Source organism: Oncorhynchus gorbuscha, linkage group LG02 (genome assembly GCF_021184085.1).
Source record: "Oncorhynchus gorbuscha isolate QuinsamMale2020 ecotype Even-year linkage group LG02, OgorEven_v1.0, whole genome shotgun sequence".
Taxonomy (NCBI): domain Eukaryota; kingdom Metazoa; phylum Chordata; class Actinopteri; order Salmoniformes; family Salmonidae; genus Oncorhynchus; species Oncorhynchus gorbuscha.
In genome coordinates, this window is record NC_060174.1 from 18,293,436 (window position 1) to 18,308,697 (window position 15,262).

Here is a 15,262-nt window from a genome sequence, read left to right on the forward strand (position 1 = left end):
GAAATGACGGAGCAATTTCTGCATATTCCACATTTATTTAACTGATATAACAGTGACAAAGATGAATAATCACTATAGGGAATCAAGATAACTAAAGGCCCCATTCACTTAATCTCTTGCCCCTCAGGCTCCATCTTAAAACATTTACCCACTGTACATGTAAAAGAGTTTGATGTTACTTAAATCAGCCCTCTGACTTTAACCTTGTTATTCTTGTATAGTCTGACCGTAGAGGAGCATGTGTGGTTCTATGGTCGTCTGAAGGGCCTATCAGGCGATGAGGTGAGGAAGGAGTTGGACACTCTCCTGGAGGATGTGGGCCTGCTGCACAAACGCCACGAACAGACCAGGAACCTGTCTGGTATGGCTCCCTCCCTCTACTACTCAACATCCAATACAAATATGGCCTTCAGCTGTATACTATACAATATAATATATCCTTCAACAGCCACTACATATACACTGCTCAAAAAAATAAAGGGAACACTTAAACAACACAATGTAACTCCAAGTCAATCACACTTCTGTGACATTAAAATGTCCACTTAGGAAGCAACACTGATTGACAATAAATGTCACATGCTGTTGTGCAAATGGAATAGACAACAGGTGGAAATTATAGGCAATTAGCAAGACACCCCCAATAAAGGAGTGGTTCTACAGGTGGTGACCACAGACCACTTCTCAGTTCCTATGCTTCCTGGCTGATGTTTTGGTCACTTTTAAATGCTGGCGGTGCTTTCACTCTAGTGGTAGCATGAGACGGAGTCTACAACCCACACAAGTGGCTCAGGTAGTGCAGCTCATCCAGGATGACACATCAATGCGAGCTGTGGCAAGAAGGTTTGCTGTGTCTGTCAGCGTAGTGTCCAGAGCATGGAGGCGCTACCAGGAGACAGGCCAGTACATCAGGAGACGTGGAGGAGGCCGTAGGAGGGCAACAACCCAGCAGCAGGACCGCTACCTCCGCCTTTGTGCAAGGAGGAGCAGGAGGAGCACTGCCAGAGCCCTGCAAAATGACCTTCAGCAGGCCACAAATGTGCATGTCTGCTCAAACGGTCAGAAACAGACTCCATGAGGGTGGTATGAGGGCCCGACGTCCACAGGTGGGGGTTGTGCTTACAGCCCAACACCGTGCAGGACGTTTGGCATTTGCCAGAGAACACCAAGATTGGCAAATTCGCCACTGGCGCCCTGTGCTCTTCACTTATGAAAGCAGGTTCACACTGAGCATGTGACAGACGTGACAGAGTCTGGAGACTCCGTGGAGAACGTTCTGCTGCCTGCAACATCCTCCAGCATGACCGGTTTGGTGGTGGGTCAGTCATGGTGTGGGGTGGCATTTCTTTGGGGGGCCGCACAGCCCTCCATGTGCTCGCCAGAGGTAGCCTGACTGCCATTAGGTACCGAGGATGAGATCCTCAGACCCCTTGTGAGACCATATGCTGTTGCAGTTGGCCCTGGGTTCCTGCTAATGCAAGACAATGCTAGATCTCATGTGGCTGGAGTGTGTCAGCAGTTCCTGCAAGACGAAGGCATTGATGCTATGGACTGGCCCGCCCGTTCCCCAGACCTGAATCCAATTGAGCACATCTGGGACATAATGTCTCGCTCCATCCACCAACGCCACATTGCACCACATACTGTCCAGGAGTTGGCGGATGCTTTAGTCCAGGTCTGGAAGGAGATCCCTCAGGAGACCATCCGCCACCTCATCAGGAGCATGCCCAGGCATTGTAGGGAGGTCATACAGGCACGTGGAGGCCACACACACTACTGAGCCTCATTTTGACTTGTTTTAAGGACATTACATCAAAGTTGGATCAGTCTGTAGTGTGGTTTTCACTTTAATTTTGAGTGACTCCAAATCCAGACCTCCATGGGTTGATACATTTGATTTCCATTGATAATTTTTGTGATTTTGTTGTCAGCACATTCAACTATGTAAAGAAACAAGTATTTAATAAGAATGTTTCATTCATTCAGATCTAGGATGTGTTATTTTAGTGTTCCCTTTATTTTTTTGAGCAGTGTATAATACCATACTCTCTGTCTCTCTGTGTGTGTCTTTCTCACTCGCCTTCTGTCTCTGCCTCTACTCTCAGGTGGTATGCAGAGGAAGCTGTCGGTGGCCATAGCATTTGTGGGGGGTTCGAAGGTAGTGGTCCTGGATGAGCCCACAGCTGGGGTGGACCCCTACTCCCGTCGAGGCATTTGGGACCTGCTGCTCAAGTACCGCAAAGGTTAGCCCTGAAATGTGTCAAGGGTTGCAACATTTTCCGTGAACTTTGCCAAAATTTCCATGATTTCCAGAAATCCCTGGTCTAACTTGGTGGTGGAGTTTATAATTTCATGTCAATTCAGGTGAAAGTATTCAACTTAATTATATATTTTATCTACTAGATCTTTTCGCTCTCTTTTTCTCCTTTTCCTTCTCTCTCCATCAGATCGCACCATCATCCTCTCCACCCACTACATGGATGAGGCTGACCTTCTCGGAGACCGCATAGCCATCATCTCCCAAGGGAAGCTGTGCTGCTGCGGCTCCCCCCTCTTCCTCAAGGCCAAGCTGGGGACGGGCTACTACCTCACCGTCGTCAAGAAGGAGGGACTGGATACTCGAACCCCCAGTAGTGCCAGCGCTACCAAACTGCCCCCTGCCACAAAGGTGAGTGAGAGATTGTATACCCCTGCACATGAGATTTTCTCAGGAATACGTTGTGCTTATTCACAAAGCGTCTCAGAATAGGATTTCTGATCTAGGAACAGGTCCCCCTGTCCTCATAAATAAGATCTAAAAGACCAAACTAATTCTACATCCGCACTCTAACGCTGAGACACTTTGTGAATATGGACCCTGAAGACCATTTTACCAGTGCATCTTAATAGTCAAAAGTTGCTCACCTTTACTCATTTACTACAGAGAGGAGATGAGGTTATTGTAGACTATCGCAATAGGGCAATGTATACTGTGGGATGCTAAAGGTCATTACTTTTATCACTGAACTATGACCCCTTTGTTGATTGGCTCTCCCTCTGTATTTCAGGACAGTGACTCCTCCATGAGTGACGACACAGGTCTGGGCAGTGATGTTAGTGGCTCAGGTAGGGTCTCCAACCCAAAGTCACTAAGTGACATCCTGCTAGCTGTGTGTTGACAGCTCGCCATTATTGCAGACACCTGAAAAAAAAAACCATTCGCTTGGCTGTTCTGTTCGTCCATAGCTAACCCAATGACGAGCCTCTACCCCCCCCCCCCCCCCCCTGCACAAGTATCTAGTGTGGGGTTAGGGCATGTTTCCGGACAGTGAAGTTTCAAACCTCAGAATAATTATCATTCTCCCTCTCCCCCGCAGACCTGGCTGCCCTGTTGACCCTGGCGCAGCGTCACATCCCCGGGGCACGGCTGGTGGAGGACGTGGGCCGTGAGGCAGTCATCAACCTGCCCCAGAAGTCGGCAGAGGACAGCAGTCTGGCCATCTTCCTCACAGAGCTTGACAGGAGGCAGGCTGATCTGGGCATCACCAGCTATGGCCTGTCTGACACCACCCTGGAGGAGGTGAGGAAAAGGAGACACACATACACATATGCAGTACATTCGGAAAGTATTCAGACCCCTTGACTTTTTCCACATTTTGTTACATTACAGCCTTACTCTAAAATCGAGTAAATGCTTTTTTTCCCTTATTAATCTACACACAATACCCTATAATGACAAGCATAGAAATCTTTAAAAAATGAAATCACATTTACATAAGTATTCAGACCCTTTACTCAGTACTTTGTTGAAGCACCTTTGGCAGTTATTACAGCCTTGAGTCTTCTTGGGTATGACGTTACAAGTTTGGCACATCTATATTTGGAGAGTTTCTCTAATTATTCTCTGTAGATCCTCTCAAGCTCTGTCAGGTTGGATGGGGAGCGTTGCTGCACTGGTATTTTCAGGTCTCTCCAGAGATGATAGATCAGGTTCAAGTCCGGGCTTTGGCTGGGCCACTCAAGGACATTCAGAGACTTGTCCCGAAGCCTTTCCTAAGTTGTCTTGGCTGTGTGCTTAGGGTCCTTGTCCTGTTGGAAGGTGAACATTCGCCCCAGTCTGAGGTCCTGAGCGCTCTGGAACAGGTTTTCATCAAGGATCTCTCTGTACTTTCCTCCATTCATCTTCACTCGACCCTGACAGTCTCCCAGTCCCTGTCGCTGAAAAACATCACCCCAGCATGATGCTGCCAACGCCATTCGTTCAGGCCAAAGAGTTCAATCTTGATTTCATCAGACCAGAGAATCTTGTTTCTCATGGTTTGAGAGTCCTTTAGGTGCCTTTTACTGAGGAGGTGCTTCCGTATGGTCATTCTACCATAAAGACCTGATTGGTGGCATACTGCAGAGATGGTTGTCCTTCTGGAAGGTTCTCCCATCTCCACAAAAGAACTCTAGAGCTCTTGTCAGAGTGACCATCGTGTTCTTGGTCACCTCCCTGACCAAGGCACTCCTCCCCCGTTTGCTCAATTTGGCCGGGCGGCCAGCTCTAGGAAGAGCCTTGGTGGTTCAAAACTTCTTCCATTTAAGAGTGATGGAGGCCACTGTGTTCTTGGGGACCTTCAAAGCTGCAGACATTTTTTGGCACCTTCCCCAGATCTGTGCCTCGACACAATCCTGTCTTGGAGCTCTACGCTTGGCTTGTTTTTTTGTCTTGGAGCTCTACGCTTGGCTTGTTTTTTTGTCTTGGAGCTCTACACTTGGCTTGTTTTTTGTCTTGGAGCTCTACGCTTGGCTTGTTTTTTGTCTTGGAGCTCTACGCTTGGCTTGTTTTTTGTCTTGGAGCTCTACGTTTGGCTTATTTTTTTGTCTTGGAGCTCTACGCTTGGCTTGTTTTTTGTCTTGGAGCTCTACACTTGGCTTGTTTTTGCTCAGACCTGCACTGTCAACTGTGGGACCTTATATAGACAGGTGTTTGGGCCTTTCCAAATCCAATTAATTGATTTGAATACAGGTGGACTCCAATCAAGTTGTAGAAACATCTCAAGGATGATCAATTGAAACAGGATGCACCTGAGCTCAATTTCGAGTCTCATAGTGAAGGGTCTGTATACTTATGTAAATAAGGTATTTATGTTTTTAATTTTAATACATTTGCAAAAATGTATTATGTGAAGATTGCTGGGGAAAAATGTAATTTAATCCATTTTAGAATAAGGCTGTAACGGAATTAAAAAGTCAATTATTTCCGAATGCACTGTATACACACACACACCACAAAAGGCACAGCTGGGGGGGCCTGGACCAGAGCCCATGCTGGCCAAGAGGCCATGAGGTCAGCATGCTTGCTCGTCATGGGCTACTCTCTCTCTCACATTTTCACACACACACACACACACACACACACACACACACACACACACACACACACACACACACACACACACACACACACACACACACACACACACACACACACACACACACACACACACACACACACACACACACACACACACACACACACACACAGTCTCTCTCACACACATTTAGGGCTTAAAGAGGCTTTGCGTCAGAAGTTGCTCTAAGCACTATATTACGTAGACACTAGCGTGTAACAGGCCAAAGTTACATGAAGCTCATCCTAAATATAGTCATGACTGCACTAAACTGACCTGTATTTACAAGCCGTCCATTGAACCTCTTGTGGACAGTTAACTCAGCTTTAACTAGATTAAGCAGGGTTTACCCGGAATAGTATATTTGCGGAGTTACTGTCACGGTAATGTGCTTAGGCTGCCAGCTTACCACGATTACCAGAAAAGATCCCATTTGATAAGTTAGAATCTGCTTGGAGCCAACCTACTATCTCTCCCCAGAGTTTTGCATTTTTGTGTTAGAGTTTTGAGTTCTCTATTAGTTATTATAAACTGTGAGCCCTGAATGATGATTGGCTGACAGCCGTGGTGTATCAGACTGTATACCACGGGTATGACAAAACATTTATTTTTACTCTAATTACATTGGTCACCAGTTTATAATACTAATAAGGAACCTCAAATCAAATGTATTTATATAGCCCTTCCTAGGGCTCAGGTCCTCCGAGAGAGAGAAAGAGAGAATTAGAGAGAGCATACTTAAATTCATACAGGACACCGGATAAGACAGGAGAAGTACTCCAGATATAACAAACTGACCCTACCCCCCCGACACAAACTACTGCAGCATAAATACTGGAGGCTGAGACAGGAGGGGTCAGGAGACACTGTGGCCCCAACCTCTGGGTTTGTGGTATATGGACAAAAAACATTGCGTCGTTCATAAGGACAGCCCTTAGCCGTAATATATTGGCTATATACCACACCCCCTCGGGCCTTATTGCTTAATTGAAACATGACATTTATCTAATTGATTCCAACACACAAGGCAGAAGATGTTTAACAATGTCATCTGTTCCTGTAGATCTTTCTGAGAGTGGCTGAGGAGACAGGGGTGGACGTGGACCCAGAGGACAGCCCAGGACAAGCTGACACACCCCATGGGCAGGGTCAAGGACAGGGCTTGTCTGGAGAGCCATCTGAGGATCCAGGTAAACACAAGGGAAAACATAATCACACACACATAGAAACACGCCTGGAAACACAGTCTTCCTGTGTTATTTAACATGGTCTGTCCTCCTTTCTGACTCTTTCTTTGCACTGCTGCCAGGAAGAAAACGGCTTCGCAAGCAAGGTACCTACAGTACTGGGCCTTTAACTTCCTTTTTTCAGAAGCTCCGCTCTCTACCCCTAACCCTAACACTAACTGCAGCAGTTGGAATAAGAGTTGTTTGGCTCAATGAACAATGTGTTTCTTTCTTTCCACCATGATTGGGCCTTTCCTGCACACAGAGCCCCAGGAGACAGACCTGCTGAGTGGGGATGGCCATGGCGGTGTCCCTCTGACCGGTTGGGGTTTGACATGGCAGCAGCTCCGTGCTCTCTTCATCAAGAGGTGGCTGTATGCCCTCCGCAGTCGTAGGGGCTTCTTTGCTCAGGTGCAGACTCATAAACTTGACTCTATTCACAATCAGTTGTCCTTATCAAATAAAAGGTCCGATATGAACTAAAATACAAGCATGTGATACAATGAAGAGAGACCAATGACAGGCTATTGTGACCCCATGTCCTTGTGTTTCAGATCGTGCTGCCTGCTGTGTTTGTGTTGATCGCTCTCCTTTTCAGCCTCATCGTCCCTCCGTTCGGAAAGTACCCCTCGCTCCAGCTTCAGCCCTGGATGTACGGGGAACAGTACACCTTTTTCAGGTAAAGACCTACATCTATTGATTTCAAGTACAGATGTAGGATCTTAATGTGAGCCAGTTTTCTACAGCAGGAAAATAATCCTGCAGCAACAGGAAATGTGAATTATTATGTGGATTATAATTAATGGACATTTTTGTAGGGGTTAATACATTTTTCGTAAGTGAAAAACAAGTCTGAAAATGACAAACTACAGAAGGCTTTTTTTCTTCTTGAAAAAATTTTTTGGACCCTCTTTTCCCCCGAATTTCGTGGTATCCAATTACTAGCTTGTCTCATCGCTACAACTCCCGTACGGGCTCGGTAGAGACGAAGGTTGAAAGCCATGCGTCCTTTGAAACACAACCCAACCAACCCGCGCTGCTTCTTTACACAGCGCGCATCCAACCCGGAAGCCAGCCGCACCAATGTGTCGGAGGAAACACTGTGCACCTGGCTACCTGGTTAGCGTGCACTGCGACAAGGATATCCGTACCGACCAAACCCTCCTTAACCCGGACGACTAGGCCAATTGTGCATCGCCCCATGGACCTCCCGGTCGCGGCCGGCTGCGACAGAGCCTGGGCTCGAACTCAGAGTCTCTGGTGGCACAGCTAGCACTGCGATGCAGTGCCCTAGACCATTGCGCCACCCGGGAGGCCACAGAAGCCTTTTTTAACCTCAAATATACTACAAGTTTTAGTTCTCCTGCAACAAAGTGATCAGATTAAGATCCTACATCTGTAGTCTTGAATGGCAATTATCAGATTAACATTCTAATAAATGTTTGGACTGGAGCTTCAAGGAGTCAGTTGTTCCCATGTTGCCAGATTCTGCTTTGTCTTTCTATTTTTCTTTGTTTGTATTGAACCTTATCTGTGGTGTCCTCTTTCCAGCAACGATGCCCCTGGGGATCCTGCCATTCAGAATCTGCTGGATGCCCTTCTGGACCGGCCTGGATTTGGAACCAAGTGCATGGAAAACAGCACGTAAGGCCTTCTCCACGGTTTTCTCCTCTACTAAAGCAACACGTACTGTAGAAACACAACACTGTGTTACCTGGCTAGTCCAGCTGCAACCACAAAGGAAAGCGGACACCTACCTATGCGTTATCATTTTAAAGTGTAAACCACCATCTTCATTATCGGCATTACCAACAAGGTTTTTTCTGTTGTCTCAATATATTCTCAGTTCGTTTGCGTGTACAGGTGTGTTTTTATGAGAGAGGGTTCATTCTATTATGGACCTGTCATTCACCAGGTTCCCCACATGACTTGTGACTTAGTGCTATTGACTTTTCCCAAGGACACTTCTGGAGGGACAGTGCATATTAGCATGAACGTAAGAGATTTAAGTTGGGCCTATGTTTCCTCAATTAGGTGTCGTGGTGTATTTTGCATGTTCACGCTAGGATGTGTCCCCTGCAGGGATCCTCAGTGTTTGCAGGAGGAGGAAGGCATGTTCATGAGGCCCCAGATTCTCTACTCCACCTGGCAGCTCTTCAACAGGGGCAACTGGACTACAGACAAGCCATCTCCTGACTGTGAGTGCAGCTCTGAGGAGGTCCGCAGGATGCTACCAGACTGCCCTGAAGGAGCCGGAGGCATCCCCCCTCCACAGGTCCACATACCTCATAATAACTACTTTTACTTTATTCTTCTTTATAGTTAAACATTGCATTATATATACTGTTACTTTGTTCTCAGTGGTTAAACATTGCATAAATAATGGTACTGTAACTAATCTCCTATGACAGACTTTCATTAAAATATGAGAATTTGTTCTAAATGACTTAGCTACCTGCCTAAATATATATCCAATACCTAAATGTCCACATACTGTTGTGTGTACTGGAACTTGTTTCTATGTTCCACAGGTCCAGAGATTGACAGGGGATATCCTGCAGAATATGACCGGCCGCAATATCTCGGACTACCTGGTCAAGACTTACCCTCAGATAATGAAGAAAAGGTCTCTTACACCACTCGCTTGATTATTATCTTTGTTGGAAAGTATACTGTGATTAAATCTGTGTTTTTCCACCTTACAAATTCATTTCTTCTTACACTCTTACGGTTTCAGCCTAACTTCAGCCACTAAGAAGTGGATCAATGAATTCAGGTAAGTGGAGTGGGACACTTACTCACCATGTAAAATCATAGACATCACTTGTCTACAGTCCTAATCTCGGTTAACCCAGAACTAAAATCTTGCATAATTTGATCAGATGCTGTCCAAGAGAGATTACTAATAAATTACAGTCCATCTACTCTGATGTAAATGTGATGTCTGTTTATGTTATAGATATGGGGGCTTCTCTCTGGGGGGCAGAGGTACTCAGGCTGTCCCACAGGCCTACCAAATGGAGGACTCAGTCATGTCTATTCGGTCACGTTACAAAGTGGCACAGGTAGGAGTTGAAATCTTTTACACCCTCAACGTCAGGTTTCCTCTTAGTTTCTTTGTTGTCGTTATTTAATGTCTGGTTCTCTCTTTCTCACAGAATAGCTCATTGGATCAGATCCTGGGTCGCCTACCAGAGTTTCTAGGTGGACTGAATAGTCAGAACAATGTTAAGGTGAGAGGTCAAAGGATGAGTGTGTGTGAGCACCTGTGGGTGTGTGTATGCATGTGCATCTGTGTGTTTTGTTTCACCGTTACCTAAGCTCTACCTCACCCCTGCTAGGTGTGGTATAACAACAAGGGTTGGCATGCCATGGCATCGTTTGTCAATGTCATGAACAATGGCCTGCTCCGTGCCAGCCTGCCCCCAGGGCCAGAGCGAATGAAGTATGGCATAACTGCCTACAACCACCCTCTCAACCTCACCAAGGAACAGCTCACTGAAATTGCCATGTAAGCTCTCTGTCTCTCTAGTTTCCTATTCAATTCACACCAATAAGTCTCCTTGTTGATTAAGCCTAAGCTTAGTGTGTCGGAGTGAATCAAATCCCTCTTTTTGGAATTGCTTGTTGTAAGCACTATTAGACAATAATTGTACTGTACAAAGCAGGTTGAGTACTGTTAGTATGAAAATGTGATAGGTAGGAAAACATGATACCACACTGGCCTTAAAAGTGACTAATAATTTCTGTCAACAAAATACAGAATAAATTGTGCTTACCATACTCATTGCCTCTCTGTTTTCAGGATGACCACCTCAGTAGATGTTCTGGTGTCCATCTGTGTGATCTTCTCCATGTCCTTTGTGCCGGCCAGCTTTGTGCTGTTTCTCATCGAGGAGAGGGTCAGCAAAGCCAAGCACCTTCAGTTTGTCAGCGGAGTCCGGCCTATTCTCTACTGGCTGGCTAACTTCACCTGGGACATGGTTAGTCTCCTACCATCCTGATAGGCTTAACTGATACCTGTTTTGTTAGCACTAATATAAAATGTACACTCCAGAGCCTTATTCACTAGTTACCTTGAGTTTTGGCTCAAATATCAACTTTATATCAAATCATATCAAATACAATTTTATTGGTTGTGTACACATTTTGCAAATGTTATCGCAGGTGTAGCCAAATGCTTGTGTTTCTAGCTCCAACAGTGCACTAATACCTAACCATAGAAAACAATACATGCAAGATAAGTAACTTATGAATAATATAACTGATGAAAAAGAGACATAAGGGGAATGAATGTAGGCATGTATTGTCTGTTTCAGAAGCCTGATAATGTCAAATCAAAGCAAATTTTATTTGTCACATACACATGGTTAGCAGATGTTAGTGCGAGTGTAGCGAAATGCTTGTGCTTCTAGTTCTGGCAATGCAGTAATAACCAACAAGTAATCTAGCTAACAATTCCAAAACTACTACCTTATAGACACAAGTGTAAGGGGATAAAGAATATGTACATAAAGATATATGAATGAGTGATGGTACAGAGCGGCATAGGCAAGATACAGTAGATGGTATTGAGTGCAGTATATACATATGAGATGAGTATGTAAACAAAGTGGCATAGTTAAAGTGGCTAGTGATACATGTATTACATAAGGATGCAGTAGATGATATAGAGTACAGTATATACGTATACATATGAGATGAATAATGTAGGGTATGTAAACATTATATTAGGTAGCATTGTTTAAAGTGGCTAGTGATATATTTGACATAATTTCCCATCAATTCCCATTATTAAAGTGGCTGGAGTTGAGTCAGTGTGTTGGCAGCAGCCACTCAATGTTAGTGGTGGCTGTTTAACAGTCTGATGGCCTTGAGATAGAAGCTGTTTTTCAGTCTCTCGGTCCCAGCTTTGATGCACCTGTACTGACCTCGCCTTCTGGATGATAGCGGGGTGAACAGGCAGTGGCTCGGCTGGTTGCTGTCCTTGATGATCTTAATGGCCTTCCTGTGACATCGGGTGGTGTAGGTGTCCTGGAGGGCAGGTAGTTTGCCCCCGGTGATGCGTTGTGCAGACCTCACTACCCTCTGGAGAGCCTTACGGTTGTGGGCGGAGCAGTTGCCGTACCAGGCGGTGATACAGCCCGACAGGATGCTCTCGATTGTGCATCTGTAGAAGTTTGTGAGTGCTTTTGGTGACAAGCCGAATTTCTTCAGCCTCCCGAGGTTGAAGAGGCGCTGCTGCGCCTTCTTCACGATGCAGTCTGTGTGAGTGGACCAATTCAGTTTGTCTGTGATGTGTACGCCGAGGAACTTAAAACTTACTACCCTCTCCACTACTGTTCCATCGATGTGGATAGGGGGGTGCTCCCTCTGCTGTTTCCTGAAGTCCACAATCATCTCCTTAGTTTTGTTGACGTTGAGTGTGAGGTTATTTTCCTGACACCACACTCCGAGGGCCCTCACCTCCTCCCTGTAGGCCGTCTCGTCGTTGTTGGTAATCAAGCCTACCACTGTTGTGTCGTCCGCAAACTTGACGATAATAATAATAATATATGCCATTTAGCAGACGCTTTTATCCAAAGCGACTTACAGTCATGTGTGCATACATTCTACGTATGGGTGGTCCCGGGGATTGAACCCACTACCCTGGCGTTACAAGCGCCATGCTCTACCAACTGAGCTACAGAAGGACCTATGATGGAGTTGGAGGCGTGCGTGGCCACGCAGTCGTGGGTGAACAGGGAGTACAGGAGAGGGCTCAGAACGCACCCTTGTGGGGGGGCCCCAGTGTTGAGGATCAGCGGGGTGGAGATGTTGTTGCCTACCCTCACCACCTGGGGGCGGCCCGTCAGGAAGTCCAGTACCCAGTTGCACAGGGCGGGGTCGAGACAGTAATGTTGACAGTAAAACGTCTCCTTTCAAACCTTGTGCCTCCTATCATTCAGTGGCATGTACTGTAACTCCAGGGCACAATTTAAAAAAAAGTTATCGATCTGGATTTCGCCTATTGGATTAGATTAAATGCATAGAAATAGAATGGCCGAATCATTGACTTGACCTGTTCTATTCATTATATTTCTATGCATTTAACCATATCCGATGTGAAATCCTTGATGGATAACTTTCGAAAAACTGGACCCATGGGATAAGTCTCTTCTCTATTGAATTGTACTTAACTGGCCTTCTACTTTCTTCTAGCTGAACTATACAGTCCCGGCCACTATGGTGGTCCTCATCTTCATTTGCTTCCAGCAACAGTCCTATGTGTCTGAAACCAACCTCCCTGCTCTGGTCCTGTTGCTCTTGCTTTATGGGTAAGGGCCATGGATACGGTGGCTTTGTTAACCTTGCACTCATAACTAATGATGTTGTATGTGCACTTTATTACATCAAAATTATCTTTTCAAACATCACTACAACAGTATGTTTGCTTGAGTGGTCATATCATTGTTTATTTTATTTCAAAAGCTGAGGTCTCCTTTAAAGAATGTCACAGAGTTGTTCTTAGCAAAGTTCATGGTGCATTGCGAAACAAATTCCTTCTTACTGATTAGAATTTCTCTATCCTCCATTTCAGCTGGTCTATCACTCCTCTCATGTATCCAGCCTCCTTCCTGTTCAGTGTCCCCAGCACTGCTTATGTTGTCCTCACCTCAATCAACCTCTTCATCGGCATCAACGGCAGCATAGCCACCTTTGTCTTGGAGCTGTTCGTAGATCAGGTGGGTCATGCACTTGACTATGATATTATATCAGGGCTACTGATTAGTCTCATGGCTCTGCTGATATTTAGATTTACAACCAACACTAGGTCAGATGAGGGTGTCTGGTTACATGGTACAACAGTGTACTACTTTAAATGTTGTTTTTTTTTCAAATTGCTTGCACCACTACAATTGCAAAATGTTTGCCAGTGTTACTAGAAGCAAACATGGCTGCAGATTAACAAATCCGATTTGAATGTTCTTTTACTATGGTATTCAGACATTAACTCGTCTGTCTGCTTTTCAGCACTTGAACGATATCAACAAGATCCTAAAGAAAGTCTTTCTGATCTTCCCCCACTTCTGTCTGGGTCGAGGCCTCATCGACATGGCTAAGAACCAGGCTATGTTGGATGCTTTCCAGAGACTGGGTATAATATTTTTTTATTTTATTGTGACCAACTTTTTATTTAGTTTAGTATTTTTTCCCAGAGGGAGGGGCTACAGGTACAAAAAACAGTCTGCATTCTCCATTTCATCGTAAAATGTTTCCTTGGTGTTAAATAGTCTGAACAAACTTAAAATGTATAAATTGATAGTTCGGATTAAGGGATGCCAAGGTCATATTTTTCCATATTCTGTTCCAGTTACAGGGTTGTTCAGATTCAATTAGATCTGTGGACCATACTTTTTTAATGGCTGTCTCATAATATGAGCGTTCCAAAAGTAGTTTATATATTATAGAGATCAGCCTTTCAGAATAATTTATTTATAAATCACATCATTGGATGGTTCAGTAGTTGGGTTTTCCAAGGGACTCCATAGGCCATCATAGCTGGAAATACCATTTAATGTTTGGTACGGATAGTTCTCCTACGTCCTTCCCTTTTTCCAAGATTGTTTAACCTCTAGCGTCGAGCAATCCCGTATCCGGGAGCGTAATCATAGCCTCAAGCTCATTACCATAACGCAACGTTAACTATTCATGAAAATCGCAAATGAAATGAAATAAATATGTTGGCTCACAAGCTTAGCCTTTTGTTAACAACACTGTCATCTCAGATTTTCAAAATATGCTTTTCAACCATATCTACACAAGCATTTGTGTAAGAGTATTGATAGCTAGCATAGCATTAAGCCTAGCATTCAGCAGGCAACATTTTCACAAAAACAAGAAAAGCATTCAAATAAAATAATTTACCTTTGAAGAACTTCGGATGTTTTCAATGAGGAGACTCTCAGTTAGATAGCAAATGTTCAGTTTTTCCAAAAAGATTACTTGTGTAGGAGAAATCGCTCCGTTTTGTTCATCACGTTTGGCTAAGAAAGAAGTCCGAAAATGCAGTCTCTACAACGCCAAACTTTTTACCAAATTAACTCCATAATATCGACAGAAACATGGCAAACGTTTAGAATCAATCCTCAAGGTGTTTTTCACATATCTATTCGATGATAAATCATTCGTGGCAGCTGTGTTTCTCCTCGAAGCAAACAAAAAATACACGCAGCTGGAGATTACGCAATAATTGCAACGGAGGACACCAAGCGGCCACCTGGTAGATGTAGTCTCTTAAGGTCAATCTTCCAATGATTTGCCTACAAATACGTCACAATGCTGTCGACACCTTGGGGAAATGACAGAAAGTCTAAGCTCATTCGTGACCCATACACAGCCATATAAAGAGGCATTGGAACACAGCACATTCAAAATCTGGGGTACTTCCTGTATGAAATTTCATCTTGGTTTCGCCTGTAGCATTAGTTCTGTGGCACTCACAGACAATATATTTGCAGTTTTGGAAATGGCAGAGTGATTTCTTTCCAAAGCTGTCAATTATATGCATAGTCACATCTTTTCGTGACAATATATCTTGTTTAAAACGGGGACGTTTTTTTATCCATAAATTAAAAGAGCATCCCCTATATCCAAGAACCTGTTATGGCTGGAATCCCG

The 15,262-nt window shown here is 44.6% G+C and overlaps 1 protein-coding gene across 2 annotated transcripts in view; it reads left to right on the forward strand.

Annotated features, from left to right (window-relative positions):
* abca7 (ATP-binding cassette, sub-family A (ABC1), member 7) overlaps positions 1-15,262 on the forward strand; it is a 55,898-nt gene that overhangs the window by 25,499 nt on the left and 15,137 nt on the right. The window contains exons 21-40 of one of the 2 annotated variants that reach the window (XM_046303291.1): positions 222-361; positions 2,106-2,243; positions 2,448-2,668; positions 3,048-3,105; positions 3,357-3,559; positions 6,439-6,565; positions 6,685-6,708; positions 6,867-7,012; positions 7,156-7,280; positions 8,153-8,245; positions 8,684-8,876; positions 9,133-9,227; positions 9,339-9,377; positions 9,561-9,666; positions 9,760-9,834; positions 9,943-10,112; positions 10,407-10,584; positions 12,803-12,918; positions 13,182-13,326; positions 13,616-13,739. In XM_046303291.1, coding sequence (XP_046159247.1) covers positions 222-361; positions 2,106-2,243; positions 2,448-2,668; positions 3,048-3,105; positions 3,357-3,559; positions 6,439-6,565; positions 6,685-6,708; positions 6,867-7,012; positions 7,156-7,280; positions 8,153-8,245; positions 8,684-8,876; positions 9,133-9,227; positions 9,339-9,377; positions 9,561-9,666; positions 9,760-9,834; positions 9,943-10,112; positions 10,407-10,584; positions 12,803-12,918; positions 13,182-13,326; positions 13,616-13,739 — 2,516 coding nt within the window. The remainder of the gene's footprint in view (positions 1-221; positions 362-2,105; positions 2,244-2,447; positions 2,669-3,047; positions 3,106-3,356; positions 3,560-6,438; positions 6,566-6,684; positions 6,709-6,866; positions 7,013-7,155; positions 7,281-8,152; positions 8,246-8,683; positions 8,877-9,132; positions 9,228-9,338; positions 9,378-9,560; positions 9,667-9,759; positions 9,835-9,942; positions 10,113-10,406; positions 10,585-12,802; positions 12,919-13,181; positions 13,327-13,615; positions 13,740-15,262) is intronic. The other variant, XM_046303300.1, reaches the window with a different exon arrangement.